The 27,317-nt window shown below is 42.6% G+C and overlaps 1 protein-coding gene across 3 annotated transcripts in view; it reads right to left on the bottom strand.

Annotated features, from left to right (window-relative positions):
- Positions 1 to 7,321: 7,321 nt before the first annotated feature.
- Positions 7,322 to 27,317, bottom strand: part of LOC109902744 (zinc finger protein 644) — a 36,570-nt gene continuing 16,574 nt past the window's right edge. For 2 of the 3 annotated variants that reach the window (XM_020499360.2, XM_020499361.2), the window contains exons 3-9: positions 22,621 to 25,698; positions 22,144 to 22,354; positions 21,722 to 21,932; positions 21,355 to 21,553; positions 18,653 to 18,778; positions 13,032 to 13,137; positions 7,322 to 8,409 (exon numbers count right to left, since the gene is read on the bottom strand). In XM_020499360.2, the coding sequence (XP_020354949.1) occupies positions 8,028 to 8,409; positions 13,032 to 13,137; positions 18,653 to 18,778; positions 21,355 to 21,553; positions 21,722 to 21,932; positions 22,144 to 22,354; positions 22,621 to 25,684 (4,299 nt within the window). In that variant the 5' untranslated portion in view covers positions 25,685 to 25,698 and the 3' untranslated portion in view covers positions 7,322 to 8,027. Of the gene's footprint in view, positions 8,410 to 9,378; positions 9,445 to 13,031; positions 13,138 to 18,652; positions 18,779 to 21,354; positions 21,554 to 21,721; positions 21,933 to 22,143; positions 22,355 to 22,620; positions 25,699 to 27,317 lie in introns of all 3 variants that reach the window. The other variant, XR_002256927.2, reaches the window with a different exon arrangement.

The following is a 27,317-nucleotide window of genomic DNA, read 5'->3' as shown; positions in this document are numbered from 1 at the left end:
GAACATTGACTCCTACTGTTATATAAAGGGTAATGCAATTCAGTGAGAACAAGTCTACCAGCCAGATACCTAACACTATGTACTCTGCTTAGCTTCAGAAACAAGATGTGTTCGATTCAGCTGAGCTATTATGTCAAGACAGTTACACATTGATTCCATACTAATTTGTGTAGACAACCTAGGCCCAAATAACTAAATAACTCCTCTAACTTTTCTCACACAAGCTGATTGTGAAAGTAAATTTGGAGTGAGGTAGGGTTTACGTAGGCTACATTAACATTTGATTTGCCCAAAGGACACCATAATTTCAACTTGAAGCTAGGTATTCTATCATTTGTCCAAGGTTGATTGCATCTTTGGAAGTTTAGAAGTAGTTACCATTAGCCCTATAAATAGGATGCCAAATTTATGATATTAATAATACACTTTTAATGTATTTTGGATATTGTTTTGAATATGAAGGATGACTGGTTGATTTCAAATGTAATTTATATATATTAATATGTTTGATTCACGTCTCCATGTCAACCAAAAATCTAAGTTGAAAAATATTAAAATTTGAAGTGCATTTAAAGTTTGATTTGATTTAGTGCTATCATTTTACTCCGATTTTTGGTTTACATGGAGATGTGAATCCAACATATTAATAAGTAATTAGAAGATAAACTGGATATTGAATTGTGAACACAACCAAATATCAATGATCAACATTTGAAGGAGCACTTGCACACCCTGAACGGTATGGTAATGGTAATAGTAACTACTTCTAAACTTCCAAAGATCCAATCAACCATGGATGAATGATAGTATACCTAGCTTCACATTGAAATGATGGTGTCCTTTGGGCAAATCAGATGTAGCCTACATAAACCCACCTCACTGTGAATTTACTTTCACATGTAAAGAGGAGTTAGTTTCAAATATTCTATGTTATTTAGGTAGTCTACGCAAATGAGTTTGGAAGCTGATCAATGTCTAAATGTGTTGACATGGTAGCTCAGCTGAAACAAACACAGCTTGTTTCCAAAACTAAGCGGGGTACAAAGAGGTATGCATCTGGCAATGTAGATTATTTCTCACTGAAATGCATTACTCCTCATATACCAGTAGGATACGATCCCTTATTGATGTCACTTGTTAAATGCACTTCAATCTGTGTAGATGAAGGGAAGGATATAGGTTAAAGAAGGATTTCTAAGCCTTTAGACAATTGAGACATGGATTGTGTATGCGTGCCATTCAGAGGGTGAATGGGCAAGACAAGATATTTAAGTGCCTTTGAAGGTGCCAGGAGTACCAGTTTATGTCAAGAACTGCAACACTGCTGTGTTTTTCACACTCAACAGTTTCCTGTGTGTATCAAGAATGGTCCACCACCCAAAGAACATCCAGCCAACTTGACACAACTGTGGGATGCACTGGAATCAACATGGGCCAGCATCCATGTGGAACGTTTTCGACACCTTGTTGAGTCCATCCCCCGACAAATTGAGGCTGTTCTGAGGGTAAATGGTGGAGTGCAAGTCAATATTAGGAAGGTGTTCCTAATGTTTGGTATACTCAGTGCATATTGAATATAGGATGACATTTTTTTATACATTTCTATTACATTTTCAACACAATTTCAACGTATACATAGCTTTTATGATTATGTAGAAATTTTATTGGTGTAACAACCTGTTAATCAGGTTAAGTGAATGTATTTAAATTGAAGTTTTACCCTAATTTCAATGTTTACAACACTGGTTGAAATTAGATGAAAATACTACTGGTTTGTGACTTCTTTCAAATCCAATGTATTTTCCACGTTGAGTTCACGTCACAATACGTTGACGAATTACATTGAAACAACGTTGATTCAACCAGTGTGCGGCAGTAGGTAGCTTCAATCCACTGCTTCTGTATGCTTATTTGATAACGTTAGCAAATTAGCAAAGGTTGCTAGTTAAACTAATGAAACAGTGGTTTGAAGCAAGTCGATTCCCATGAAACACTTCAGAGGTAAGATTGCATTGCATGATATTGATAGGCTACTCAGTTTACACTCTACACAAATCCAGTAACCCAACATTCAAACTTGTTTAGAATATTTCAGTAAATAAAATCTAATATTGATCTTTGAGATCTTTGCTTGATTAACATAAAATTAGAACATATCGTAATTACAGTTTGCCTACTGTTTAAGTCAGAACAAGCCAAATAGTAAATAATCAGCATAAACGTTGGAGAGAAAGCAGATATTGTGTCCATACATACAATAAGGACAGTTTTAGCAATGCATATAATTTGTGATATGAATGATTGACCCTGTATTCTGATTGTGACTCCTATGGCTACAGTTAAAGGGTATATTCTCATTGATGAGAATTAAAGGGATAATTCGTGATTTTATCTACTTCCCCAGAGCTTGTGGATACCATTTGTATGTAGTATGAAGGAAGTTGCTAATTTACGCTAGAGCAATTGCTACAGTACCTAGAGTTAACGCAATGGCTGGAAGTCTATGGGTAGATACCCATAGACTACAGTCATTGCTAGCAGATACCCATAGACTTCCAGCCATTGCGCTAATGCTAGTTAGCATTGAATTGCGAAACTACCTCTAACTTCCTTCATACTGGTCACACAAGGTATCCAATATTTCATCTCTGGGGAAAACATTCTGGGGAAATAGATACGGGGCCATTGCCAAAATCCCGAAATATCCCTTTAAGGATAATCTCGAGAGATTCTTGAGAGGTATCGATTCTTGAGACATAACTGTAATGTAAACTTGCTTATTTCTCACATCTCGAATGCTACCTCCGGAGCTCGCACATGACACTCGCCCGACAGTTTCCTCCCTCTGAGCAGCGCAGTGTAAACAGAATTGTCTCGCTGAGCCCAACATTAAAAATACTAATAGCAGAACAATGTTTTTGAAACAGCTGAAATGTAAAGACATTTTCATTATATTTGAGACTCGTTTGATTGAGCTTTCACCTGAAATTGCAGTAACAGCCGGTTACGTTCTGAAATTGTCACCGTAGCTTTAAGAAAGGGAAGCTCAACTGCGTTTTCCTGCTTTGGCTGCTCAGTCACAATCCAGTCAAGAAGCATGCAGCAAGAAGCTGATCAACTCACCAGGAAAAACGTTTTCATTCGCAATTTTGCATTTACCTCATATAATGACTTCCATGATACTGATAAGATGAAGCCTGGTTTGTTCTAAGGTAACTTTAATGTGCTGAAACTGTACTTTTATATTCGAATGAGAGGGGGAATTGTTCATGTTTGATATGCTAACATGCTATCTGTGTCATTGTCTTGCAAGCTACATTTAATGCGTGTACGAACATAAATAAACCCCTTAATTGTCTATATACTTGTGAATCGTTGCATTATTCAAGTGTAACTAATATGTTTTAGAGGAAAAGTTTTTGCATTGTCGAACAGTATGCAAGGTTACAAAGTCAGTGATAACTGTGATACTGATTTTTACGGTAAATTTGGAGCTGCAGAGCCAGAAAGTGTATATACAGTACCAGTCAAGGTTTGGACATACCTACTCATTCAAAGGTTTCATTTGTTTAAAAAAAATACTTTTCTACATTGTAGAATAATAGTGAAGATGTCAAAATTATGAAATACCACATATGGAATCAAAATATAGTATTTGAGATTCTTCAAAGTAGCCACCCTTTGCCTTGATGTCACCTTTGCACGTTCATGGCATTCTCTCAACCAGCCTCATGATGTAGTCACGTGGAATGCATTTCAATTAACAGGTGTGCCTTAAAGTACATTTGTGGAATATCTTTCCTCCTTAATGCGTTTGAGCCAATCAGTTGTGTTGTGACAAGTTAGGGGTGGTATACAGAAAAATGCCCTATTTGGTAAAAGACCAAGTCCATATTATGGCAAGAACAGCTCAAATAAGCAAAGAGAAATGACAGTCCATTGTTACTTTAAGACATGGTGAGTCAATGTGGAAAATTTCAAGAGCTTCAAAGGATTTCTCAAATGCAGTCGCAAAACCCATCAAGCGCTATGCTGAAACTGGCTCTCATGAGGACTGCCACAGGAAAGGAAGACCCAGAGGTACCTCTGCTGTAGAGGATAAGTTCATTAGAGTTAACTGCACCTCAGATAGCAGCCCAAATAAATTCTTCACAGAGTTAGAGTAACAGTCACATCTCAACACTCACTGTTCAGACTGCGTGAATCAGGCCTTAATGGTTGAATTGCTGCAAAGAAACCACTACTAAAGGACACCAATAATAAGAAGAGACTTGCTTGGGCTGAGAAACATGAGCAGTGGACATTAGAGTCCAAATTTGAGATTTTTGGTTCCAAACACTGTGTCGTTGTGAGACGCAAAGTAGGTGAACGGATGATCTCCACACGGGTGCCAACTACCCACCCTCCAGGACACCTATGTCACAGGAAGGTCAAACAGATAATCAAGGACATCAACCACCTAAGCCACTGCCTGTTCACCCCGCTATCATCCAGAAGGCAAGGTCAGTACAGGTGTTTCAAAGCTGGAACAGAGAGACTGAAAAACAGCTTTTATCTCAAGGCCATCAGACTGATAATACAGCTATCACTAGAGCATTAGAGGCTGCTGCCTATAGGCATAGACTAGGAATCACTGGCCACTTTAAGGAATGGAACACCAGTCACTTTAATGTTTACATATCTGGAATTACTCATCTCATATGTACAGTTGAAGTCAGAAGTTTACATACACTTAGGTTGGAGTCATTAAAACTCGTTTTTCACCCACTCCACAAATGTCTTGTTAACAAACTATAGTTTTGGCAAGTCGGTTAGGACATCTACTTTGTGCATTACACAAGTAATTTTTCCAACAATTGTTGACAGATATTTTCACTTATAATTCACTGGATCACAATTCCAGTGGGTCAGAAGTTTACATACACTAAGTTGACTGTGCCTTTAAACATCTTGGAAAATTCCCAAAAATGATGTCATGGCTTTAGAAGCTTCTGATAAGCTAATTGACATAATTTGAGTCAATTGGAGGTGTACATGTGGATGTATTTCAAGGTCTACCTTCAAATTCAGTGCCTCATTGTTTGACATTGAAAATCAAAAGAAGTCCGCAAAGACCTAAAAAAAAGAATTGTAGACCTCCACAAGTCTTGTTCATCTTTGGGAGCAATTTCCAAACAACTGAAGGTACCACGTTCATCTGTACAAACAATAGTACGCAAGCATAAACACCATGGGAACACACATCCATCATACCACTCAGGAAGAAGAAGCGTTCTGTCTCCTAGAGATTAACGTACTTTGGTGCAATAAGTGCAAATCAATCCCAGAACAGCAAAGGACCTTGTGAAGATGCTGGAGGAAACAGGTACAAAATGATCTATATCCACAGTAAAACGAGTCCTATATCGACATAACCTAAAAGGCTGCTCAGCAAGGAAGAAGCCACTGCTCCAACACCGCCATAAAAAAGCCAGACTACGGTTTGCAACTGCACATGGGGACAAAGATGGTACTTTTTGGAGAAATGTTCTCTGGTCTAATGAAACACAAATAGAACTGTTTGGCCATAATGACTATCGTTATGTTTGGAGCAAAAAGGGGGATGCTTGCAAGCCAAAGAACACCAACCCAACCATGATGCACGGGGATGGCAGCATCATGTTGTGGGGGTGCTTTGCTGCAGGAGGGACTGGTCGCAAATGGGTGTTCCAAGTGGACAATGACCCCAAGCATACTTCCTAAGTTGTGGCAAAATGGCTTAAGGAAAACAAAGTCAAGGTATTGGAGTGGCCATCATGAAGCCCTGACCTCAATCATATCTTAATGCATTCCTACTTAGAAAATGTGTGGGCAGAACTTAAAAAGCGTGTGTGAGGAAGGAGGCCTACAAACCTGACTCAGTTACACCAGCTCTGTTTGGAGGAATGGACCAAAATTCACCCAACTTATTGTGGGAAGCTTGTGGAAGGCAACTGAAACGTTTGACCCAAGTTAAACCATTTAAAGGAAATGCTACCAAATACTAATTGACTGTATGTAAACTTCTGAACCACTGGGAATATGATGAAATAAATAAAAGCTGAAATAAATCACTCTCTACTATTATTCTGACATTACACCTTATTTTAAGAATGTGAATTTAAACGTGTATGTAAACATCCGACTAAGGTGTATGTAAACTTCCGACTTCAACCTGGAGTGGTTGAAAAACAAGTTTTTATGACTCCAACCTTAGTGTATGTAAACTTCCAATTTCAACTGTATGTACAATTTTCCATACTATTCTATGGTATCTCATTCAAACAAGTAATGTTTACATATCTTGCATTACTCATCTCATGTATATACTGTTTTCTATATTATTCTACTGTATCTTAGTCCATTCCACTCTGGCATCGCTAGTCCATATGTATATAGTCTTAATTCATTCCTACTTAGATTTGTGTGTATTGGGTATATGTTGTGTAATTTGTTAGATATTACTTGTTAGATATTACTGCACTGTTGGAGCTAGAAGCACAAGCATTTCGCTACACCTGCACCTGTATGTGCCCAATACAATTTGATTTGAGTGGTTCCCACTGTGAAGCATGGAGGAGGTTTGATGGTGTGGGGGTGCTTTGCTGGTCACACTGTCAGTGATTAATTTAGAATTCAAGGCACACTTAACCAGCATGGCTACCACAGCATTCTGCAGTGATACGCCATCCCATCTGGTTTGCGCTTAGTGGGACTATCATTTGTTTTTCAACAGGACAATGACCCAACACACCTCCAGGCTGTGTAATGGCTATTTGACCAAGAAGGAGAGTGGTGGAGTGCTGCATCATATGACCTGGCCTCCACAATCACCCGACCTCAACCCAATTGAGATGGTTTAGGATAAGTTGGACCGCAGAGTGAAGGAAAATCAGCCAACGAGTGCTTAGCATATGTGGGAACTCCTTCAAGACTGTTGGAAAATAATTCCTGGTAAAGCTGGTCGAGAGAATTCCAAGAGTGTGTAAGCTGTCATCAAGGCAAAGGGTGGCTACTTTGAAGAATCTCAAATATAAAATATATTTTGATTTGTTTAACACTTTTTTGGTTACTATGTGATTCCATATGTGTTATTTCATAGTTTTGATGTCTTCACTATTATTCTACAATGTAGAAAATAGTACAAATAAAGAAAAACCCTTGAATGAGTAGGTGTGTCCAAACTTTTGACTGGTACTGTACATATTGTGTAAATTTAAATCTTATCACGCTGTCTCCTTAAATGTTTGTCAATGAGAAAAGCCTCAAAGTAATGGGCAAAGCATTTACTATTATCAGAATGTTGAGGTGTGAGTTGTCTCTTTTGGTTTATTTTTATTTAACTAGGCAAGTCAGTTAAGAACAAATTCTTATTTACAATGACTGACTAGGAACATTGGGTTAACTGCCTTGTTCAGGGGCAGAACGACAGATTTTTACCTTGACAGCTCAGGGATTCAATCTAGCGACCTTTCGGTTACTGGCCCAACGGTCCAACCACTAGGCTACCTGCCGCCCCATTGCTATTGGGTTCAAAGTTCTGACTGACTGCTAAACAGTGTAAAGAAGGAAACAAGAAGACACATTTAACATGCGTCCATGTTGCAATATGGCAAGATTATCTGTATGTAAAACTTCACTTAAACGTAGAAGAGGTAACTGCACTGCATACATTAGGTTAAAAAAATTGAGATACAAGGTTCTGACAGCTGTTCTAGCTTCAGCGAATGTTGTTGGCCTTTTTGCATCTCAAGTAGAGTTCTCTGTAACTGTAAATTCTGTAACGTTTCTGTACGTCTAAGTAACAAGATTTATCATCTACAGTATAGTATAGATACCAGTCTTAAAAAATAGAGAGAAGGGCTAGTAGGTCCATGTGCATATTAAGAAAAACATATGTATAGCTTTAGAATATTTGTATTTATCTCTATATATTTCTATGTATCTATCCATATTTACATGTGCAGGATAAAGATCTAAAGTGAAAATGTTGTAAACAACCCTTTAGCTCAGGAAGCCACTGGAAGAAACTCCGGAGGGGGCGTGGCCGTGTGCTGCTCCAGGCTGGGGTGCTCATTGGATGAGGGATATGCATAATGCAAGGGGTGCTCATCATGTGGCTCAGGGTGCTCGTGGGTTTCGGGGTGTTCCAAGCAGGGGTGCCCATGGTGCTCCAGTGGCTCGTGGGCTGTGGGGTGCAATTTGGACATTGGGTGCTCCAGACAGGGGTGCTGCTGGGGGGGAAAGGAGGACATCTCTTTGTGTAGTCCCAGGACCTCTACCATGCCAGCCCCTGTATGAGGGACACTGGTGTGCATGAGGTGTCTTTGTAAGTGCTTGATCCAATCCTCCTGGACGGACAGAGGACCCTGGAAGACCAGGTCACAGAATCTGCATGGGAGAGAGTGCTAGGTTAAGGATAGGCTAGGCTAGGTTAGGTTTGGTTTGCAGACATGGATACTATTTAGTAGGGGTGTAACAGTTCACCAAACCCACGGTTCGGTGCATATTGCGGTTTGGTTTTGGTACAGTGGTAAAATGAAATGCCATTCACATTGTTCAGCATTCACAATGTTACTTGCATTGTCTGTTGTGACCGGATTGTTATGTTGGGCCTCTCAAGTTTCCACTCTGATGCTGCATTTGTAACCATGTAGGAAGTGGGAATCTACCAGTTGTGAAGTCATAAATACCAGTTGGATGCATTCAGAAATGCTGATTGGCTAATGGCCAACAAGCTGTGTCAACCATACACTAAAAGTACAGATATCATGCTTGTAAACAAATGATAGAGTTAAAAAACCACATTAATAGATTGCTTTTTATAAATGTTTTGTTGTTGCATATAACTGCTGAAAATGTTGTTATAGAAGCCATTTCCTTAGTAGGTGACATCAGAGGATACCATGTGGGAGAAGTGGGTGCTCAGGATGATAGATGAGTTTCAAACTAGTATATACCAGTTGGAGGGGCGTTAGAGTAAAGTTTTCCCCCAGTCGTATGTGGTAAATTCCCACTTCCCACTTGGTTCGAACGCACCATGCAACTGCCTCCTTCAGTACCAGATATGCACTTGTGAATCTTATAATGAGGCTGTGTCTGTAACACGGTACATCTACCATTCCGGGGTAATGTGATAGGTGGTCAATGCGTGCAATTCATTGTAAACTTAGGCTTTGGTTTGCTTATATAGAGCGGGTACTACATGTTTTCTGAAATGGGTGCAATGCAAGAGGGAAGTTAATAACGTGGTTCGAGCACTTTCACAAGGTGCTGAAACCCTCTATTCTCAACCTCAGAGAATGGGTGCATATGCGCAGCTATAAATCAATTGCTGTAAAAAATATAAACATAGCCTACCTATCACTCTTGTAATTTCTTTAGCCCGGTCAGAATCAGCTTTGGTCCGGTCAGAATCAGAATCAGCTTGAATGCAGAGGGGAGACGATGTTGAGTTATTGTTTATTTGCGTTTCCGTCTTGCTCCGGTAAACTGGGGTAATATCGGTGTAAATGTGTCAACATATTTAAGGTGTTGGCAGCTGCATAGGCTATTCTCGTTGAGTGTGGAAACATACTGTTAACGTTGCATCCACAACTCTCTGTCCATCGCCATTGTAATCTACTGGGAAGCCAAAATGTTCCCAAACTGGAGATTTAAACGATGATGGAGGATACTCCAATTCTGGTTTATCGACCCAACCACACACCATCGTACAGAACTAATTCCTCACAAAAGGACAGTATGAAATGCGCAAATTAAGATTCAAATTTTGATTACAACATGTGCATAGGCTCTAGTTGTTTTAACGGAATAGCCTGAAATGTTTTTTTGATTTACTCAAGAGGCAGAGGCCTATAGGCCTAGTGTTTTTATTGCGTAAATATAGTTTTTTTATGTTTCATTATGGTTCACAGGGCAGACCGAACCGAGGTCCTGGTAGCGAACGGTTTGGTATGTACAGTTACACCCCTACAACTTAGTATCTGAGGAGGCAACACTATTCATACAATACAATATGTGGTCACAAGCTCATTAAACATCTCAAGTTTTGGGGCCTCCCGAGTGGCACAGAGGACTAAGGCACTGCAGTGCTTGAGGCGTCACTACAGATCCGGGTTCGATCCCGGGTTGTGTCGCAGCCTGCTGCGACTGGGAGACCCATGAGGCGTCGCACAATTGGCCCAGCGTCGTCCAGGTTAGGTGAGGGTTTGGCCGGCCGGGATGTCCTTGTCCCTTCACGCTCTAGCGACACCTGTGGTGGGCCAGGCGCATGCACATTGACACGGTTGCCAGTTGTATGGTGTTTCCTCTGACACATTGGTGCCGCTGGCTTCTGTGCAGGCCAGTCAAGTTCTTCCACACTGATCTCGACAAACCATTTATGTATGGACATCGCTTTGTGCATGGGGCATTGTCATGCTGAAACAGTTGCCCAAAAAGTACAGAATATTCAAGAATGTCAATGTATGCTGTAGTGTTAAGATTTCCCTTCACTGGAACTTAGGGGCCTAGCCCAAACCATGAATAACAGCCCCAGACCATTAATCCTCCTTCACCAAACAGGTAGCGTTATCCTGGCCAAACCCAGATTCTTCCTCGGACTGCCAGATGGTGAAGCATGATTCATCCCTCAAGAGTGGCGAGCTTTACACCACACCAGCCGTCGCTTGGCATTGCGCATGGTGATCTTAGGCTTGTGTGTGGCTGCTCGGCCTTGGAAACAGATTTCATGAAGCTCCCAAGCGAAGCGTTATTGTGCTGACGTTGCTTCCAGAGGCAGTTTGGAACTCGGTAGTGAGTGTTGCAACCGTGGACAGACGATTTGTACGTGCTACGTGCTTCAGCACTTGGGGGGTCACGTTCTGTGAGCTTGTGTGGCCTACCACTTCGCAGCTGAGCCATTGTAGCTCCTAGACGTTTCCACTTGACAATAACAGCACTTACAGGTGACTGAGGAAGCTCTAGCAGGACAGACATTTGACAAACTGACTGACAAACTGATAGAAACTTTCTGTCCAAAAATTATGCTGAAAAATTAATCCATGCTTCTGTCACTTCTAGGTTAGACTACTGCAATGCTCTACTTTCCGGCTACCCAGATAAAGCACTAAATAAACTTCAGTTAGTACTAAACACGGCTGCCAGAATCTTGACTAGAACCCAAAAATGTGATCATATTACTCCAGTGCTAACCTCTCTACACTGGCTTCCTGTTAAGGTAAGGGCTGATTTCAAGGTTTTACTGCTAACCTACAAAGCATTACACGTGCTTGCTCCTACGTATCTTTCCTATTTGGTCCTGCCGTACATACCTACACGTCCGTTATGGTCACAAGACGCAGGCCTCCTAACTGTCCCTAGAATTTCTAAGCAAACAGCTGGAGGCAGGGCTTTCTCCTATAGAGCTCCATTTTTATGGAATGGTCTGCCTAACCATGTGAGAGAGGCAGACTCAGCCTCAACCTTTAAGTCTTTATTGAAGACTCATCTCTTCAGTAGGTCCTATGATTGAGTGTAGTCTGGCCCAGGAGTGTGAAGGTGAAAGGAAAGGCACTGGAGCAACGAACTGCCCTTGCTGTCTCTGCCTGGCCGGTTCCCCTCTTTCCACTGGGATTCTCTGCCTCTAACCCTATTACAGGGGCTGAGTCACTGGCTAACTGGAGCTCTTCCATGCCGTCCCTATGAGGGGTGCGTCACCTGAGTGGGTTGAGTCACTGACGTGATCTTCCTGTCTGGGTTGGCGCCCACCCTTGGGTTGTGCCGTGGCAGTAATCTTTGTGGGCTATACTCGGCCTTGTCTCAGGATGGTAAGTTGGTGGTTGAAGATATCCCTCTAGCGGTGTGGGGGCTGTGCTTTGGCAAAGTGGGTGGGGTTATATCCTGCCTGTTTGGCCTGTCCGGGGGTATCGTCGGATGGGGCCACAGTGTCTCCCAACCCCTCCTGTCTCAGCCTCCAGTATTTATGCCTTAGTTTATGTGTCGGGGGGCTTGGGCCTGTTATACCTGGAGTATTTCTCCTTTCTTATCCGGTGTCCTGTGTGAATTTAAGTATGCTCTCTCTAATTCTCTCTCTCTTTCTCACTTTCTTTCTTTCTTTCCCTCTCTCGGAGGACCTGAGCCCTAGGACCATGCCTCAGGACTACCTGGCCTGATGACTCCTTGCTGTCCCCAGTCCACCTGGCCGTGCTGATACTCCAGTTTCAACTGTTCGGCCTGCGGCAATGGAACCCTGACCTGTTCACCGGACGTGCTACCTGTCCCAGACCTGCTGTTTTCAACTCTCTAGAGACAGCAGGAGCGGCCGAGATACTCTGAATGATCGGCTATGAAAAGCCAACTGACATTTTCTCCTGAGGTGCTGATCTGTTGCACCCTCGACAACCACTGTGATTATTATTATTTGACCCTGCTGGTCATCTATGAACGTTTGAACATCTTGGCCATGTTCTGTTATAATCTCCACCCGGCACAGCCAGAAGTGGACTGGCCACCCCTCATAGCCTGGTTCCTCTCTAGGTTTCATCCTATGTTCTGACCTTTCTAGGGAGTTTTTCCTAGCCACCGTGCTTCTACACCTGCATTGCTTGCTGTTTGGGGTTTTAGGTTGGGTTTCTGTACAGCACTATGAGATATCAGCTGATGTAAGAAGGGCTTTATAAATATATTTGATTTGATTTGTTGGAAAGGTGGCATCCTATGACAGTGCCACTATGCTCTCCAGTAAGGCCATTCTACTGCTACTGTTTGTAGATTGCATGGCTGTGTGCTCGATTTTATACACCTGTCAGCAACGGGTGTGGCTGAAATAGCTGAATCCACTCATTTGAAGGGGTGTCCACATACCTTTGGCCATGTAGTGTATATTTTAGAACCAATACATGACCATTTCACAGTATTAAAAGGGTAATCCGGGATATATTTGTGCCTTGTGGCCACAGGATGATACGCACAACAGATCAAGAAGCCAACAAAACCGACAAGTGACAGAAGCTTGTTGTGGTCCTACATACCTGCAGGTGAGTCTGTACATCTCCTCAACAGCAGTTGGGAGAGCTGAGAATAGTTTCTTCTTTGGTCCAGCCCTCAACCTAGGCTTCTTCTGTATACAGGAATAGGCTAGAAAACACAGACCATCTCAGTACAGGCCAAGTCAGTACAGACCAACTTACTACAGACTTACTCCGTACAACTGACTGACACCAGGACAGAGAGAGTCACAGGTTGTGTTCCAAATGGCACCCTATTTCCTATATAGTGGACGACTTCTGACCAGAGCCCTACCTATATAGTGGACTACTTCTGACCAGAGCCCTACCTACATAATGGACTACTTTTGACCACTACAGTTGAAGTCGGAAGTTTACATACACTTTTGCCAAAAACATTTAAACTCAGTTTTTCCACAATTACTGACATTTAATCCGAGTAAAAAGTCCCTGTCTTAGGTCAGTTACGATCACCACTTTATTTTAAGAATGTGAAATGTCAGAATAATAATAGAGAGAATTATTTATTTCAGCTTTTATTTCTTTCATCACATTCCCAGTGGGTCAAAAGTTTACATACACTCAATTAGTAGTTGGTAGCATTGCCTTTAAATTGTTTAACTTGGGTCAAATGTTTCAGGTAGCCTTCCACAAGCTTCCCACAATAAGTTGGGTGAATTTTGGCCCATTCCTCCTGACAGATCTGGTGAAACTGAGTCAGGTTTGTAGGCCTCCTTGCTTGCACATGCTTTTACAGTACTGCCCACACATTTTCTATAGGATTGAGGTCAGGGCTTTGTGATGGCCACTCCAATACCTTGACTTTGTTGTCCTTAAACCATTTTGCCACAACTTAGGAAGTATGCTTGGGGTCATTTTCCATTTGGTAGACCCATTTGCGACCAAGCTTTAACGTCCTGACTGATGTCTGAGATGTTGCTTTAATATATCCACATCATTTCCCCCTCCTCATGGTGCCATCTATTTTGTGAAGTGCACCAGTCCCTCCTGCAGTAAAGCACCCCCTCAACATGATGCTGCCACCCCCGTGCGTCATGGTTGGGATGGTGTTCTATGGCTTACAAGCCTCCCCCTTCAAACATGGGCTTACCTCCGCTGCACCGGCACCCCACCATACCCCTGTCTGCGCATTATGCCCTGAATATATTCTACCATGCCCAGAAATCGGCTCCTCTTATTCTCTGTCCCCAACGCTCTAGGCGACCAGTTTTGACAGCCTTTAGCCGCACCCTCATTCTACTCCTCCTCTGTTCCGCGGGTGATGTGGAGGTAAACCCAGGCCCTGCATGTCCCCAGGCACCCTCATTTGTTGACTTCTGTGATCGAAAAAGCCTTGGTTTCATGCATGTCAACATCAGAAGCCTCCTCCCTAAGTTTGTTTTACTCACTGCTTTAGCACACTCTGCTAACCCTGATGTCCTTGCCGTGTCTGAATCCTGGCTCAGGAAGGCCAGCAAAAATTCTGAGATTTCCATCCTCAACTATAACATTTTCCGTCAAGATAGAACTGCCAAAGGGGGAGGAGTTGCAGTTTACTGCAGAGATAGCCTGCAAAGTAATGTCATACTTTCCAGGTCCATACCCAAACAGTTCGAACTACTAATTTTGAAAATTACTCTAGTCTCTCACTGTTGCCGCCTGCTACCGACCCCCCTCAGCTCCCAGCTGTGCCCTGGACACCATTTGTGAATTGATCGCCCCCCATCTAGCTTCAGAGTTTGTTCTGTTAGGTGACCTAAACTGGGATATGCTTAACACCCCGGCAGTCCTACAATCTAAGCTAGATGCCCTCAATCTCACACAAATCATCAAGGAACCCACCAGGTACAACCCTAAATCTGTAAACAAGGGCACCCTCATAGACGTCATCCTGACCAACTGGCCCTCCAAATACACCTCCGCTGTATTCAACCAGGATCTCATCGATCACTGCCTCATTGCCTGTATCCGCTACGGAGCCGCAGTCAAACGACCACCCCTCATCACTGTCAAACGCTCCCTAAAACACTTCTGTGAGCAGGCCTTTCTAATCGACCTGGCCCGGGTATCCTGGAAGGACATTGACCTCATCCCGTCAGTTGAGGATGCCTGGTCATTCTTTAAAAGTAACTTCCTCACCATTTTAGATAAGCATGCTCCGTTCACAAAATGCAGAACTAAGAACAGATATAGCCCTTGGTTCACTCCAGACCTGACTGCCCTCGACCAGCACAAAAATATCCTGTGGCGGACTGCAATAGCATCGAATAGTCCCCGCGATATGCAACTGTTCAGGGAAGTCAGGAACCAATACACGCAGTCAGTCAGGAAAGCTAAGGCCAGCTTCTTCAGGCAGAAGTTTGCATCCTGTAGCTCCAACTCCAAAAAGTTCTGGGACACTGTGAAGTCCATGGAGAACAAGAGCACCTCCTCCCAGCTGCCCACTGCACTGAGGCTAGGTAACACGGTCACCACCGATAAATCCATGATTATCGAAAACTTCAACAAGCATTTCTCAACAGCTGGCCATGCCTTCCGCCTGGCTACTCCAACCTCGGCCAACAGCTCCGCCCCCCCCCCGCAGCTACTCGCCCAAGCCTCTCCAGGTTCTCCTTTACCCAAATCCAGATAGCAGATGTTCTGAAAGAGCTGCAAAACCTGGACCCGTACAAATCAGCTGGGCTTGACAATCTGGACCCTCTATTTCTGAAACTATCCGCCGCCATTGTCGCAACCCCTATTACCAGCCTGTTCAACCTCTCTTTCATATCGTCTGAGATCCCCAAGGATTGGAAAGCTGCCGCAGTCATCCCCCTCTTCAAAGGGGGAGACACCCTGGACCCAAACTGTTACAGACCTATATCCATCCTGCCCTGCCTATCTAAAGTCTTCGAAAGCCAAGTCAACAAACAGGTCACTGACCATCTCGAATCCCACCGTACCTTCTCCGCTGTGCAATCTGGTTTCCGCGTCTTCATCGACCTTGCCAAGGCTTTCGACTCTGTCAATCACCATATTCTTATCGGCAGACTCAGTAGCCTCGGTTTTTCGGATGACTGCCTTGCCTGGTTCACCAATTACTTTGCAGACAGAGTTCAGTGTGTCAAATCAGAGGGCATGCTGTCCGGTCCTCTGGCAGTCTCTGTGGGGGTGCCACAGGGTTCAATCCTCGGGCCGACTATTTTCTCTGTATATATCAATGATGTTGCTCTTGCTGTGGGCGATTCCCTGATCCACCTCTATCCAGACGACACCATTCTATATACTTGCGGCCCGTCCTTGGACACTGTGCTATCTAACCTCCAAACGAGCTTCAATGCCATACAACACTCCTTCCGTGGCCTCCAACTGCTCTTAAACGCTAGTAAAACCAAATGCATGCTTTTCAACCGTTCGCTGCCTGCACCCGCACGCCTGACCAGCATCACCACCCTGGATGGTTCCGACCTTGAATATGTGGACATCTATAAGTACCTAGGTGTCTGGCTAGACTGTAAACTCTCCTTCCAGACTCATATCAAACATCTCCAATCGAAAATCAAATCAAGAGTCGGCTTTCTATTCCGCAACAAAGCCTCCTTCACTCACGCCGCCAAACTTACCCTAGTAAAACTGACTATCCTACCGATCCTCGACTTCGGCGATGTCATCTACAAAATTGCTTCCAACACTCTACTCAGCAAACTGGATGCAGTCTATCACAGTGCCATCCGTTTTGTCACTAAAGCACCTTATACCACCCACCACTGCGACTTGTATGCTCTAGTCGGCTGGCCCTCGCTACATATTCGTCGCCAGACCCACTGGCTCCAGGTCATCTACAAGTCCATGCTAGGTAAAGCTCCGCCTTATCTCAGTTCACTGGTCACGATGGCAACACCCATCCGTAGCAGGTGTATCTCACTGATCATCCCTAAAGCCAACACCTCATTTGGCCGCCTTTCGTTCCAGTTCTCTGCTGCCTGTGACTGGAACGAATTGCAAAAATCGCTGAAGTTGGAGACTTTTATCTCCCTCACCAACTTCAAACATCTGCTATCTCAGCAGCTAACCGATCGCTGCAGCTGTACATAGTCTATCGGTAAATAGCCCACCCATTTTTACCTACCTCATCCCATACTGTTTTTATTTATTTACTTTTCTGCTCTTTTGCACACCAATATCTCTACCTGTACATGACCATCTGATAATTTATCACTCCAGTGTTAATCTGCAAAATTGTAATCATTTGCCTTCCTCCTCATGCCTTTTGCACACAATGTATATAGACTCTTTTTTTTCTTTTTTTCTACTGTGTTATTGACTTGTTAATTGTTTACTCCATGTGTAACTCTGTGTTGTCTGTTCACACTGCTATTCTTTATCTTGGCCAGGTCGCAGTTGCAAATGAGAACTTGTTCTCAACTAGCCTACCTGGTTAAATAAAGGTTAAATAAAAAAATATAAAAAAATAAAAACATAACGATGGTCATTATAGCCAAACAGTTCTATTTTCGTTTCATTAGACCAGAGGACATTTTTCCAAAAAAGTACCATCTTTTTCCCCATGTGCAGTTGCAAACCGTAGTCTGGCTTTTTTTATGGCAGTTTTGGAGCAGTAACTTCTTTCTTACTGAGCGGCCTTTCAGGTTATGTCGATATAGGACTTGTTTTACTGTGGATATAGATACTTTTGTACCTGTTTCCTCCAACATCTTCACAAGGTCCTTTGCTGGATTGATTTGCACTTTTCGCACCAAAGTACGTTCATCTCTAGGAGACAGAACGCGTCTCCTTCCTGAGTGATATGACGGCTGCGTGGTCCCATGGTGTTTATACTTGCGTACTATTGTTTGTACAGATGAACGTGGTACCTTCAGGTATTTGGAAATTGCTGCCAAGGATGAACCAGACTTGTGGAGGTTTACAAATGTATTTCTGAGGACTGATTTTTATTTTTATTTTCCCATGATGTAAAACAAAGAGGCACTGAGTTTGAAGGTAGGCCTTGAAATACATCCACAGGTACACCTCCAATTGACTCAAATTATGTAAATTAGCCTATCAGAAGCTTCTAAAGCCATGACATCATTTTCTGGAATTGTTCAAGCTCGTTAAAGGCACAATCAACTTAGTGTATGTAAACTTCTGAGCCACTGGAATTGTGATGCAGTGAATTATAAGTGAAACAATTGTTAGAAACATTACTTATGTCATGCACAAAGTAGATGTCCTAACAGACTTGCCAAAACTATAGTTTGTTAACAAGAAATTTGTGGAGTGGTTGAAAAACAAGTTTTAATGACTCCATCCTAAGTGTATGTAAACTTACAACTTCAACTGCATATAGTGGACTATCTCTGTCCAGAGCCCTACCTACATAATGGACTACTTTTGACCAGAACACTACCAATGTAGTGGACTACTTCTGACCAGAGCCCTACCTACATAATGGACTACTTTTGACCAGAACCCTACCTATATAGTGGACAAATTTTGAACAGAGCACTATGGGGCTCTGGTCAAAAGTAGTCCACTATATAGAAAATAGGGCGCCATTTGGGACTCAATGTTGTGTACATTTTCTACAAGGAACATTCAATACTGTAATTTCAGAAATGTGCCTTTATTTTCTTGATTTTTCTGACCAGGCTTAGAGAACTTACTTTTTCCTTCCAACATGGCAACCCTCTTCCTGCGTGCGTAAGCGCGAAGATGATTGGACAAGCTAACAGCACTGGGGAAGGTTGTGTTACAGTGAATGCACATCTTCTTATTAGATTCATTTCTCTCTGGAAAAGTGAAACATGTGAAAGGGAAAGAGACATTTCAAAAGAAAGCAAAGCACACACAAGTTCAGTTCAAAATGTAAAATATGTTCAAAACACTCCTTAACAACACTTTTCTTGCAAGAGAATGCCTTTGAAATAGTGTCAAGAGTATAGCATTTTATTCAAATGCCACTAAGCCTCCAGATTACCTCGCTCCATTAGTTTTTTACTTCATTATCAGTTATCTTCCATTAGAGACATTTTGTTTGTTCAACTTCTACACACATTACATCTAAATAAATTGTTTGGTTGACAAGCGTCTTTGACAAATATAATCTGGAGGTGAGTTGAGGTGACTGTAAGGAAAAATCTGAAGAAATATGGCTAAAAGTGACTACAGAGCACATAGAGATGAACATGAAGTAAACTGCTATTCCCTGAGTGCCATCACCTCTTCCTCCATCTGTTTTCATATTGGAAAGATCTGTTTTGCACTCTGCAGTTGGAGATGTATTGTTGAGAGTAATGTTTATCACAATCTAAGAACTCCAGGGTGCCTATTTTCACCTGGGTTTAGAATTTGATTTAGGCTATGATAAGAAATTCATACTGTGCTGATTGTGTCAATATTGCACATGAATTACAATAGTTTGGCATGTCACTACAGGCTACATCTAGAGCATGTTAAATCATAAAAGCGTTTGATTAGGAAAGGTCTCTCTGTACACCCTTTAGAGCAGATTTGATTGGATGACAAGCCCACACCAAGTTTCTATGCAGGCTGTCCTGAAGCTACTGGCAGTGGTGTGAAAATTATAGAGACAGCTTCCCATTCATTTCACACCTAATAGGGGGGAAAACATCTGCTACGGAGGTGTTTTTTAACCATGACAAGCCACTAAAGGTTATTTAAATTACCTGCAAATCGTTTGCAACAATTGCATGTGCAAAATGAATCTCTTCTTGATTAATTAACTAATGCCCATAAAAAAAGCTTAAGTATATATTATGCAGTATTCTCCCCACGGTATGTGTTAAATCTCCATTTAACATAACACTGATTACACCAAAATGGTGTAAAAACCTTAGTTAGGTGATTAAATCTGAATGTCAGAGTCAGTCTATTCTCCCTTTTAAGGTTTCAGCTTTCAGCTATAATGTAAAAAGTCACTATGACATTCAACAATGTCAGCCACAGAACGGCTAATCATTAGAATTGAGATGGACATCTAAAAAAATCCATATTTTTTTTGTATTTTGTATTTTACCCCCTTTTCCCTCTCAATTTCAATTACGTTCTTGTCTCATTGCTGCAACTCCCCAACAGGCTCGGGAGACACGAAGGTCGAGTTATGCGTCCTCCGAAACATGAACACCCGCCCGCTTAACTCGGAAGCCAGCTACACCAATATGTTGGAGGAAACACCGTTCAACTGACGACCGAAGTCAGCCTGCAGGTGCCCAGCCCGCCACAAGGAGTTGATAGAGTGCAATGAGCCAACTACAGAGCCGGCCCCCCCGGCCAAACCCTCCACTAGCCCGGATGACGCTGGGCAAATTGTGCTACGCCCTATGGGACTCCCGGTTACAGCCAGTTGTGACACAGCCTGGGATCGAACCCGGGTCTGTAGCTGCGCCACTCGGGAGGCTCCAATATCTGATTTAGACATCTTTATTAATCTTTCTGCGAAAAGGACGGAAACTGTTATTTGGTCAGAGATTAAACAAAGGTGTGTAAACACAGCTGATGTGCTCCCAGAACCACATCAAAAGGACGTGACAGGTTTTAATTTCAATTTCAAAGCCAATTTATTATTTTTGTGTGCGTTACAATAATAATGTCTCCTGGTGACTTCAAGGTTGCTGACAGAAGAGCAGTACTGGGGTATTATGATGATGCTCACATACATATTTAATGAAGCTCAATTTGAATGACATTTTGTGATTTAACATGAGCGCCTGTAAATAATGAAAATCTGTACAGGTAATAAAACACACAAAATAGCTGCGGAACAAGACAAGTTTGTGTTTCATTATGGCAAGCTGATCTACTATAATTGGAGGGTAAACTACTATCTTAACTCTGTATCATTGCACTCAATGAAATTGTTCTAAAGATCACCTAAAATAATCATACCTATCTGCAAAGGACTAAACTGATCAAGCCTATGAATAATGATAGAACACTGTGAAAAGAACAGACTGGCGACCCAATTAAGCTAATAAAGCTGTCTGTCACTTCTATCCATCATCTATCTGGCTTAACTGGCTTTCTTGTCTTCTTTGATTCTACATCACTTGAAACAGACTGATCATATGTCATATATGTTTTGCTGTCACAGAGGGGCCTTGTTGCACTACAATAATCAGTACCATTAATAAAATATATTTGGCAGATAAAGTAACTCTAGTTTTTAACTGTATAGTTTTTCACTCTGTTACTTTGCAGAAAACAAATGATATTTTGGCTATCTAGGTCCTTTTATCCACTGTTCAAAATCAAATCAAATCACAATAAAAAAAAGTATTATTTTTTCTGGTCGCTAAAAAGACATGATATTCTGATTTGTATAGAAATTAGCTGTGAATCTGCTTACCTTGGGCCCAGTGTGGTTCCAGATTGCTGGCCTGTTGGTTCTGTCTCTCCTCAAACCTCTCTTTGGTCACAGTAAAGTGATTAGTATCTGCATCATACGATCTGCTGTTATCCCTCAGCTGCCCCTGCTCCTTGTCCAACTTCCTCTTCCTCAACAGCTCTACTAAAGTGCCCTGGGAAGGTTCCCTGACCCCTCGTATCTGTAATAATAATAATAATATTAATAACAATAATACATTTTACTTGCGCCTTTCAAGATACCCAAGGACACTTACAGAATAATTTTTTTTTTAATTATAAGCAACATAACTAAGAGTAAAAGTACAACACACAAAAGAACATAGCACCAAAATACAACACAACTGTACCTCTATACTCTTCCTTTCAGAAAATAACTCCTCTCCCTTAACTTCCTCCTGCCTGAGTGTAGTTGCACTGGGCCCCCATGAAGTGGAATTGCCATCCTGGCCTGGCTGGCAGCCATGTTGGATCTTCACTGGGAACCCTGTGGGTGTCAGGAAGAGCCCATCACTCCCGATGAACTTCTGGGAGATGATTGGTCGAGAGAGGAACTGCTTCCTGTTCAGATTTCATATGAAACACAAAAATGATATAGGATACACTAGTCACAACATATAGCAAGGGAGGTACATGAAAAAGTAGACCAAATGAAAAATACTTTAAAATGAAGACAAATTCAAAACAAATATATAGCTGATATAAGATACAATATTCTATAACATCCCTATAAGGTGTAAACAGTAACTTGTGGAGGAATTGTTTAAACTACCTGTTGAGGGTCTGGAGGATGTTCTGGTGTTCCTGCTCATCCTGTAGCAGCTCGTTAAGGATACACACTGGACTCTTACTGGTGCTGGTGGTGCTGGTCTTCCCTATCCGCTTTAGATGTCCCCTCACATGATTGGAAAGGCCCGTGTTGGTGTCGAACCAGCCACAGCACAAGGGACAGGTGTGCTCCGCCTGAGACTCTGGCTTCTCAGCTGTAACATGAAGATTTAAAAAAAGGTTTGAACACAATATCTATCTTTACATTACAATTTTTGTAATTTAGCAACTTTGTGGTAACTTTGTATATTACACACTATCTATAAAAGAATAACATGACACACTTGACTGTGAAAGAAGCAGTCACAAATATTGTTAGATGTGATTACAGATTACTTTTATTACAGATTACCTTATTACAGTACAATAGGAAACAATAAGTAATTGAATAAAGACAGGGAAAATATAATAAGTTGCTCACCTTTTTTGATCCTCCGTGCCACAGAGGGGATCTTCCTGCGTATGCGTGGCTGTCGGTCCTGTGAAGCTACCTGCTCAGGTGACACCACGTGGCGAGCATCATAACTCAGCCCTACCCTGTGCAGGTGCCCTCGCACGTGATTGGACAAGCCCACTCCAGACTCAAACACAGCAGGACAATAGGGGCAGGACTTTCTTTCTGACCCAAATGGAGGGGATACGTCATACTCATAGGAGAGACTTTGGTTGTGTGTTTTGGTGGTGGTGGGTGACTCCGGAGAATCGTCACACACTGAGCTTTCTATACACTCCTCTTTGATGATAAGCTTCTGTATGTCATCGCTGTCATACTCCCCCTCCTTGACTTCAGTCTTTTCAAAATGGTGGTCAGCCTGAGTAGTGTTCTTTTCAAAATGTCCGACATCAGCAGCAGGTGCAGGATCTTCTTTAACAAAAGAACCCCTCTGTCTGCGTATGAAGTAGCTACGGGCGTAGGGATTCCTCTCATTCTCACTACTATCCAGGAAATTAGCTGTAGCCTCGCTGGTGTAGGCACTAAAGTCATACGTGTCCTCATAATCATCATCTTCTGTGTCTTCAGGAGTGGTAGTCTCTCTTAACTTTGGGTTCAGTTTTGGAAAAACATTATCAACCACCTTGTCCACAGTGTTGCGGAATGGTGTGGACATTTTTCGTTTGGATGGAGACTTTCGGGTAACAGCTTGGGGCTCTGACTTCCTGCAGGTCAAGTCGTTGCTATCTCCCTGACTCTTGTCAGAGTCATAGCTATGATTCAGCATCTGGCCTATTTTAGCCATCTTGGATGTAACCAACACATCAACATTTGAGGGATATTTTGTCCTTTCTGAGATTCCTGAAATGACATGGTCGTATTGTTGATTGTCTTCCTCAACATAAGGGAGACCTGTTGTCACGTCTATTTTCTCTGTTGGTTTGGGAGATAATTTGTTTGGCTTGTCGCTCCTCCACATAGATGGTGACAGCTTGTTTGTTGAGCTGCCAAGACTACATTTGAACTGGGAGGCGGTAAGATCTTTATAATACTTCTGTGCGTCTGCTTTGTTTCTCGTGTAAAAGTCAGCTACACTACTAGACCAAAAGGGCAAATCTGCTCTTTTCCGGAAAGCAGGCTTTTTAATACAGACATTTTGCTTCAGCTGTAGGAGTTTTAAATCTGCTTTTTTGGACGGGCCAGCTAGCCTATATTGATCTTGATGGTCAGATGCTTTGTTAAACGGTGGACTTTCACATTCATCTTCACAAAACTGGTGTATTAGGTCACAATGGCTCTTCAGGTCATTTTGATTCTGGGTGCTGAAAGGGCACACTTTACAGTGAAACACAACATATCTTGATTCATTATCTTCATTGTTATTTGTAGGAAACTCTGACTCCTCATCTTTGATCATGTTCTTGTACTTGTACTGCAGTGTGTCACAGTGCACCGTGTACAGGTGTGCTTCAAGCTCCCGTTCTGTCAGGGCCATGTGGTTGCACTCCTCGCAACAGTAATAACGTTTGTCCTTCTCATGTGTCTTGGCGTGCTGGACGAACGTCTTGGGGCAGTTGGTCCCGAACACACACTGCGGGCACTGCAGCTTGGCGTTCCTGCCTTCGTCTCGGAGTTTGTTGAGTCCCTGTATCTCCTCCATAAGTTTCTCCCGTCTCTCCTGGTGGATAATCATGTGCTTGAGGAGGGAGTTGCGATCGCGGAACGAACGCCCACACTCCCTGCATATAAAAGGCCTTGGAACGTTCTCGTGGTGGCGTATCTGATGATTATGCCCATCTAAATGATACATCATATGTCTATGCAAATGCCTTTTCTCCTTGAAATTAACATTGCACTTTGTGCATGGGAAGAACGATGGTTCTTGTTCGGATTGCTCTGTCTTTAGCTGCTTGGGTTTTCTACTAAAGAGGGAGTCGGAGTGATTGTCTTCATGGCAATCTGCTCTTATAATCAGTTTCTTGATGATTACAGGACTGTCACTGGGATGCTCTTGACATGAATTCACAGAAGATTGTACATCAGCCTTTTTACAAGGGAAATCCTCATCATTTACGTTGGCGATGTCAAAATCCTCGTCATCATCTTCCTCCTCTTCAATATGCCACTTTTTGTAGGTGTGATTCGAGCTGCTGTTGTAAACTTTTTCAGGAGAGCCTGTCGTACCCACCAGGTGTATTTTACGCTTCCTCTGTCTTTGGCTGGTAAGCTGAGGCATCACGCCCACTCCCGCAGTGTTTTCCTGTAAGCTGTTGTCAACGTTACGATTGTTCCACAACACCCGTATGAGCTCTTTCTGAGAATCCCAGTGTAGTGAGTTAGCCCCGTCAGAACCGTCCGACGAGCTCTCAGAGGACTCTGTGGTGTGTAAGTCCCATATAGATCTAGCTCTAGCCTTGACTCCCTCAGCCGTCCATATTTGGTTAACTGGCGTTTGGTGAGGCTGTGGACTGTGGTCTGACAAGGTGGTGTCACGGACCTGGTAGGGAAGTTCAGCCTCACTCTCCCCAGAGTCAGATGGTGACGTGTTGTTGGCCTCTGGCTGCGTGGTGGCTAATGTTTTCAGAACAGGCCCTGGCCCTGCTGGATTCTTCAGGGCGTCTGATTGAAGCTCACTGGGTGGCGGTAACACCTGAGGGCTTGTGTCCCTCCCTGCTTGCCATAGTTGGGTGTCCTGGGCCTCCACCAGGACATTGTTGGGCGTTGTGCTGTCTTTGTTCAGGCCACAGCTCTCCTCTGAGTTAGGGTGTGAAGCAGGTCCATTAACAAGTGCTACGAAAGGTAGTGAATGGGCTGCTTGGGCTGTGTGGGGAACAGCAGGGACACTGCTGGGTACAATTGGACTGGGCTGTGCTCCATTTAAAGGGTTTGGGAGTCTGTCAGAGGACAGCTGCTCTGACAACCTTGCAGCATTGTTCTTAAGGGAGGATGTGTGACGCTGTAATGGCTCCTGAGTGGCAACGGAGCTATTACACAATGGTTCCACCACATCGCCTTCTTTGTCCTCTTGTGCATTTGGCTTTATATCAGCCATCTCCCCAGTATGTTCTGAGAAGAGAGAAACAGAGAAAAAACACAAAATCAGCTTAAAACATACTCAATAATTTATATTGTGTTTTGAGGGCTAAAGGCGATGAAAAATGGATGATTAAAACAAGTCTAAATGTGGCAAAAGGAAATATATACAGCCCAACCCATAACACTTGTATTGGTTCAAAGTCAAAATGCAGGCTAATATTATGTTGAATAACAAACAATTATTATTCCTTATACACACAGAAAATCAGTCAGTGTTCAGTGTCAGCTCTGCCTACTTTCTCTCCAATTGTTCCACACAATGAGAGTTTCATCCACAGTACTCTTCTGATCGGCTCTCTGGTACTGCATTATGATTTTCCTAACACCCTAGTCCACCACTTCTCTTCACAACAAACCCTGCTGTTAGCCCCAGATACCCCGGAGAGGGCTCTTAATTACCATAGCACACCTCTGGGATACAACCTTCCTGTTCCTCCCCCGAACGCTCCCAGACGCCTGCTAAAATTGACCAATTTCCATGTGAACAAAGTAGACTTCCAATGAGATCATACTCAGTCTTAGCACTCTGTGATGGTGCTAACACTGGTCCCAGCACGACACTGTTGTTGCTCCAATCCTGACAAATTGGCATGCGTCGGGCTACACAATCTGTCTGTCTCACATACACTCACACAAACACATGCATGGAAACACTCCCTCACACATACACACACACACACAGATATACACATACATAAAGAGATATAAACACACATACATCTATAAACACACACACACCCATGAACACATACACAAACACACACAAACATTAGGGTTGGGGATTGCCAGGGACCTCATGATACGATATTATCACAATACTTAGGTGCTGATAAGGTATGTATTACTATTCTCACGATTCTCATGATTCTATATGTATTGCGATTTGATGCTCCAAACATATTGCTCACTATAGGTTTATGAGAAAACACGTTTTGATCAGTCAGAAAAATAAAATGCTGAAAACATGTTGGCAAACTATTTTGGAAGATGGACACCAAGCTATAGGATGCAAGAGTTTTGCCACAGGTGCAGCCAACAAATCGATACTTTGAGTCAAATACCGATATAATGAAAAATAATATCACAATATGTTACCGTCTCGATTCCCCCCCCCCCCCCCCCATCACTAACAAACATATAAACAGCAATCAACATTTGACAGATTGCTAAATGTAATATAGACTCAACTGTTGAACATGTTAAACAAGCCACTTAAGAGAGTGAAAATACATTAATAAAATCTTCTAATATTTAACACTCTTCCCAGCCTTGTAATAGCCAAGCTGTGAGACTGAGGCGAGGTGATGTATTTTACAGCTTGGTACAATGTGAAGTGTCCAGGCAGGGTTGTTGTAACCCAAGCTTATAGACATAGACTGCATCCCAAATGGCACCCTATTCCCTATTTACTGCACTACTTTTGACCAAGGCCGATAAGGGCTCTGGTCAAAAGTAGTGCACTTTATAGGGAAAAGGGTGCCATTTGGGATGGAACTATTGTGTAGTCTACAATGTATGCTCAGTGGATTTGACATGATCCAGTGTTGGCTGCTCTCTGCAGGAAGCTACGTCGCTAACAAAGTGGTAAA

The sequence above is a fragment of the Oncorhynchus kisutch genome, linkage group LG13 (genome assembly GCF_002021735.2).
Source record: "Oncorhynchus kisutch isolate 150728-3 linkage group LG13, Okis_V2, whole genome shotgun sequence".
Lineage (NCBI taxonomy): Eukaryota > Metazoa > Chordata > Actinopteri > Salmoniformes > Salmonidae > Oncorhynchus > Oncorhynchus kisutch.
The sequence above is the reverse complement of the archived record's forward strand: the minus strand, read 5'-3'. Positions and strand labels throughout refer to the sequence as shown.